This window comes from Pseudoliparis swirei, chromosome 21 (assembly GCF_029220125.1).
Source record: "Pseudoliparis swirei isolate HS2019 ecotype Mariana Trench chromosome 21, NWPU_hadal_v1, whole genome shotgun sequence".
NCBI lineage: Eukaryota > Metazoa > Chordata > Actinopteri > Perciformes > Liparidae > Pseudoliparis > Pseudoliparis swirei.
Genome location: NC_079408.1, coordinates 9,589,942 through 9,596,095, shown reverse-complemented (window position 1 = coordinate 9,596,095; position 6,154 = coordinate 9,589,942). Strand labels below are relative to the sequence as shown.

Here is a 6,154-nt window from a genome sequence, read left to right as displayed (position 1 = left end):
CATTGTGGGAATTGTGATGATTATGATGATTATAATATTAATACACAAACACCGCTAAAATGTTATGACGTATTCTTATCTGAAAACAAACCTGGATGTCCCTCAATTACTTTTATATGTATTTAAAAAAGGTAAGATTGATCATTTTCTTTATATTCCTTATTGTGGGCAAATCCCATGAAACCGAACAACAACAATGAATGTATCTATTGCCTTTGAAGCCAAAGCCTAATAACTCTTATCCAACTGACCCATAGAGCTCTATTGTTGTGCATAACCGATTAAACTGATCCACCACAATATTGTGTAACGTGAACTTGGGCACTATGGTGTTTTGTCTATAGCTCACAAGAGCACCAACTTGTATCAATCCGCAGCTAAAAATAGTCCCAGGTGCACCATTTCCTCCTGTTGAGAAACATTTACTGATAATATATCGACACAATAACTGTATGATCCAATTATTAAGATCTTTAACTCAGAAGTAATTGGAGAGAAGAGACAAACAGTCTTTAGAGTGATGTGCTGATGCATTGTTTAATAAAGATACAGAGTATTGCCAGCCTTACCCTTTAATTGATTCAATGTATTGATGCTTTACAATCTCTGCAGGTAAAAGCAATTCATTTCTTACACAAGACAGCCCTCTGATTTCCCATTAGAAGATGCTGGACTATAAGACGATATCACCAGTGCTGACCATAAATATGCACTATTAGCGTTAGAGCAATTTCTCAACAAGTGGTCACAATAGGGGATTATGTTTCAATATCCCTCCTAAACTGAACCCTAACCCTATTTTTGGAAAGGAATAAGCACAAAGAAACGTAAAATTCAGTTTCCTTATGTTTAAATCACGTTACAATTGAATTCCCGTCTCCAGAGAAAGCAAAGTGCTGCAACATGGCATGAAAACAAATTAATGTCCTCTATTGGATTTTACACAAATTACACAGGAAGGCCCCAGTGGCCTGTAACCTTCAAATAATATGGTCAATTTGCAAATGAATGTGATTTGTTGAATGGATCGTGGTGCAATGAGTTTGCAGTAAAATTTGTTGCGCAAGACATTTTCTTGGAAGGAGAACATAACCTAATCCAGAGTACTCAGATGCAATACACTCAAAAACGCTCTTTGCTTTAATAGAAAACAATATTACAGTGGGCACTCAGTGAAATCTTGCAAAATAAGTATTTCAAATAATCCAAATTCACTTTGATAAGGTTTGATAAATGACAACCCGACAGGACCCACATTTATAATCCTGCTTCTTACAGTAAATTACCAAAAATCATCATTTAATTAATCGTTAAAATGCTTTAACTGTTTCTATCGCCTCTTCTTACTGCAATAAGCATGTGTGTTTGATGTTGCTGCCATCAAGTGGAAACTGTGAGAATCAACAACTCAAAGCTCTATAGGTGTAAAAGGGAATGAGTTGAGTGCAGTTTAAATACTGCAAATATTTGGGGGTAATATTAGACAACTATCATCATTAACCCCAGAAAGTCGATTAATTGTATATTCCTTTTCATTATTAATAGATGTATGATGTGTTTAAGAATATTCCCAGTTTGGACATGAGGCTTGGACTGCTGTGCATTTACTACCTAAAATGTAAAGGATAAACATTTATATCTTAATTATATTACCATTTGCATACAGTCTGTAGCTTTAGCAGCCGGGTGGGCTTTCTTAAAATCGTAAATGTACTGACTGACGGATGTCTCTGAGAGAAATGTGGCACGTGATCAGAGGCTGTCTGCACGATGGTGGGGAAGGAGGTGTGAAATAGAATCCAGACTGCACCCTGGGGTGACACTCAAGCAAGAATATCTGCCTGCTCTGCAGATGCCACTATGCAATGCAATGGCCCGTCGTAATAAACAGCCATGGCTGTAGCCTACATGGCGACGCTTTGGTGCCCCTGCGGAGCCTCTCACACACATCCAGTTCTAGATAAGCCCTCTTCACACAGGTCAGCGTGTCCTGGGGGGATGGAGTTCATAATTCCACCATCCCTCGACGGGAAACCCCAAAACACACTCGCAGCCCTTGAACCCACTGCTTCTCTTTTCAATATAAATGCTAATTTGAAAAAACTGAGAAGGGCACAGATTACATGTTGCTCATAACAGAGGAAGGGAAGTAGGAGCTGTGTGACGATCCCTCATTTCCTCATGTAAGAGCAGCCTTGGTTCATTTGCATATCAGATATTTGCAAATCTGGAGTCTTTCACACGCCATGTGGCTTCATGAAATGAATGACATTTCCCAACTGTTGTAAGAAGAAATGTGATTCATCAGGTTGATTTTCCAACACGCCGGGTTGTGGAGTGCCGGTCCTCCACAAAGTGCTGCTCTGCCGTCTATAGAATTCAAAAAGGACAATTACGTTCTGAACATCATGCACCCTATATTAATTACCACATAGGCGTTTACCAGAATCCTGAGAGGACTTCTGCGATACGGATCAGTAGACTCGCGCCTGAGGTGAGATGAGAGTGCTAAAGAACCATGTCCATGCCAAATGTTCTCTCAAATCTCCGTCATATTGTGACGCCCATCCGGCGTTGCTGAACAAAATGTTGCATGTGGCAGATGGGTCGGAGAAATGAAATTGGTGGTTTGGGCATGTGGGGCATGTGTACAGTAATTATGTGCCTTTGACGAAGAGAAGTGGTTTTTAAATATACAGTAAAAACAACATTAGTCCTTTACTCGGGAGACAAGCATTTCGCAAAGATTGTGTCTAGAAAAAAATGATGTTTCAAAAATGATACTTGACTTTTCTGCCATGATACTCAAATGGGCCAAAGCTTAGAGACTGCTTCTATAAAGAGAAGTGATGTGAGCTCTGAATGTGATGTTCATGCCATAAAATTTGTCTACGAGCAAGCGATCGGTGGCACTGGCTAACCCCAAAAAATGACAGCTGCGCGCCTAGTGGTCTCCACTCGGTTCTGTAAACACCAGAAGGCCCGGAGGGGGACGGGGCCGGCAACAGGAAGCACAACGGACATCTCCATCACTCTGCGGGTTAATGTCACAAGGAATAAACTCCAGTCAACAAACCTCAGCATATCCCTACTCTTAGTTTACGTCGAGTATTCGTTCAGTTTAGTGATAATAATAATTTTTAAAAGTGTGCTTTTACTCTAGTCCGGACTTCGTTGAACGACTTCCATCTGCACATTGTCCTCTGTACTCCAGCCTGAGTCATCGTTCATGCTTTGCTGAGTCATCGTTAATGCTTTGCCATTCAAACAGCCCTACTTCTGAGTGTCCCTATCTCACTCCCACACAAACTCAACTCATAACAGCTTCTGAAACACAAACGGGCGAGCCATTTAAAACAGGATCGACAATAATAAGCACGGCACATCAGCGAGTATACCGCCATAATGCCACTGGCTTGTCTCTTGTCCTGAGGACAGTTGAGATGCTGCGGGAACACACAAGGCGAGTGTGAAAAGGAGTTGGAGGGCAAAGTGGAGGGGTGCTTATTGCACCATCATCTCTTGTCATGTAGATGTAGAATTAATGGGAGGTATTAGAGTGGGTAGTGGAGTAGCGCTGAGGTTGAAGGACTGTGCTTGTTGGATTACGGTGTCCTCGTCTAAAGACCACTCTATTGTGTAAATCAGAACGCTACATGGCTTTGACAACATATTGGTTGGATTTGCAATAAACAAAAGAGTTATGACCGTACAAATTACAATGACACAAGAGAAAAGCGGTTATATTTCTGAAAAAACAACAACCAGCAAATGTTGACACTGATAACAGACTTAATTGTGTATTGATCCACAGCTAACTAATCCATTAACTAATCAGTTATTCAGCTAATTGAGCCTCCAGTAAACCGCTCCACTGAACAGCAATTGTCCAATCACAGCAATCAAAGTGCAAGACACTGATTTTAATCTGCTAATATACGGCTACAGCAGTTAGAACCCAGCATGTCTTCCAAGGCCAAAGATAATTACTCTAGCCAACTGCTTTTAAAAGGCTGCGGGTTAAGTGAACACCACCGACACAAACCCCCATTACACTGACCCACAAGGCAAGAGGGAACAGAGGGGGGCGGAAGACCCAGACACACTTGGAGAAGGAGCACAGAGCAAAAGTTGAACAAGAACGGGCTGACGAAGGAAGGGCTGGAGGAAACAAGTGTAAACGTGTCATCAATGGTTGACGTTGTGCAAGGAATACTCGTCGGCTCAGGTCTTAAAAAAGCCTTATTTTGAATATTTATTCTGTGATAAAAATATATACACATCGATTAAACCCCGTCCTAAATGTTTTTAAAAGTTAATCAAAGACATATTCATCAAACAACTCACGGAGCCAATGTTAACTTAGCTGATCAAATCTTCTCACGACATTTATCATTTCTGTTATTTGCTGTGACCAGCTGGAAAAGTATTTTTCTTGTCTTCCTCCATCTGAAATATATATATAATCTGTCAATCTTAGAAGCATTGTGTGAGAACAAAACGCTTGACAGGCGTAGCTACAGTACATCTTTTGAGGAATAACCATCATTCTAAAGCAGTCATTAACCAAATAATGTGTTGTCCTCCAATTTCCAAACACAGTCTGTTCTTCCCTTTAGTCTTCATGTTTCCGTTTATCTGCTTCATGGGAGCAGAAAACCATCCATAGGGCCGTCTCCAACTATATGCTGTAGTGGTATAGCGCATGCTTTTTGATCTCACGTTCTCCTTTCCTGTTTCCTGTGAAAAGGACTCACAATGCACAGAACTGTCCGCTCTTTGATGTATGGCTTGAGGGAGTCTCTCATCAATTTTGCTTTCAAGCTCTCCCCCCACAGCACAGTGAAATATGACTTACTATACTTAAGCTGTCATCCATTGTTCGCTGTCCACCCACTAAATATTTAATTGTTTGTTTGTTACAGTGACAAGCGGTGACGCTGATGCTGATCAGCACACGATTGCGTTGGCAGAGAGCCGATGTGGCATGATCTGTGTGCGCTGCCACTGAAAAATCAATAGTGGGGGGGAATGAATGGAAAAAGTCAAGAAAGTTTGTGACGTTCAGACTGAGATGTTTACTTAAAAGGTAATATGAGTATAAATGGGATTATGGAGAAAACGGCAGAGTAATGGGGAATCTTCTGAAAACAGAAATCCAAAAGACACAAACACACGACATTCTCAAACACTTAACGCACAATTTGTGCAAGTATTTCAGCAAAAACTTCACTGTACAACATGGAAAATGACCCAAAAATCTTTTTTGAATCAGAGAATTACCTTCAATATTAGTTTAGCTGCTCATGGAAAATGAATCGACGTGAACCCATCGAGCCTACCTGTAGTCTTGCGTCTTTGTTTCGGCTGAACAGAGAAGATGACCATTAAAGCTCCCATGATGCCCTGCAGACTTTCTCGCTTACTGACGTGGAAGCCCTGCTAGATTTCACACACTTCCCTCCCACTCCCACACTAGGATGGCTTGAAATTGGGGACAAGCAAAGACAAAGACAAGCTTGCTGGGAAGCTTAACATGAAAAAACAAAGTCTCCGGTCCACGCTTCCCTTTATATTCAGCTCAGCGACGTGGGCAGCACGAAGATAAAAAGGAGTGGGAGTAAAAACATGCGTGGCTCTTGAGTTTTGACGCGCACACTCTGCAGCCCCCTCCTTTCCTCTATTTACCCGCTCTGAAGTGAGAGCTCGCGATCTGATCTCTGCTCTGCAAAAGCTTCTTTGAACCCGGGAGGAGAGCCAGTAGCCTACTGGGGAGAGGGGTGCTGCCGCCCTTTTTCCACAGGGAGGGAGAGATTGGAGGGAGGCAAGAGAGCTCATGCAGTAGATGACCATTAGTCCTTAGCTACCTTTTAACTAAAACCATGCTGCATCCATAACAATTAAGTGCTGAGAACTCAGGCCGCCAGTGGCTTATTATTATATATATATATATATATAAATTATGCAATCATTGGTGATCAGTGTCAGTGAGTATGCTGACTCATGCAGAGGAATCACCTTATGAACAGATTAATGCAAGTGAGATATTACTGTGGTATTACTACACTTGAAACATGTGATAGATGAATCCCTACATGCTGGCAATCATGTTTGTAGCCAGGAGAAAATAAACCATTAATAGAAAGAGTGGAAT

The 6,154-nt window shown here is 41.4% G+C and overlaps 1 protein-coding gene across 1 annotated transcript in view; it reads right to left on the bottom strand.

Annotated features, from left to right (window-relative positions):
• Positions 1–5,646, bottom strand: part of kcnip4a (potassium voltage-gated channel interacting protein 4a) — a 43,252-nt gene extending 37,606 nt beyond the window's left edge. The window contains exon 1 of the mRNA XM_056443096.1: positions 5,343–5,646. Within this exon, the coding sequence (XP_056299071.1) occupies positions 5,343–5,400 (58 nt within the window). The 5' untranslated portion in view covers positions 5,401–5,646. The remainder of the gene's footprint in view (positions 1–5,342) is intronic.
• Positions 5,647–6,154: the final 508 nt, after the last annotated feature.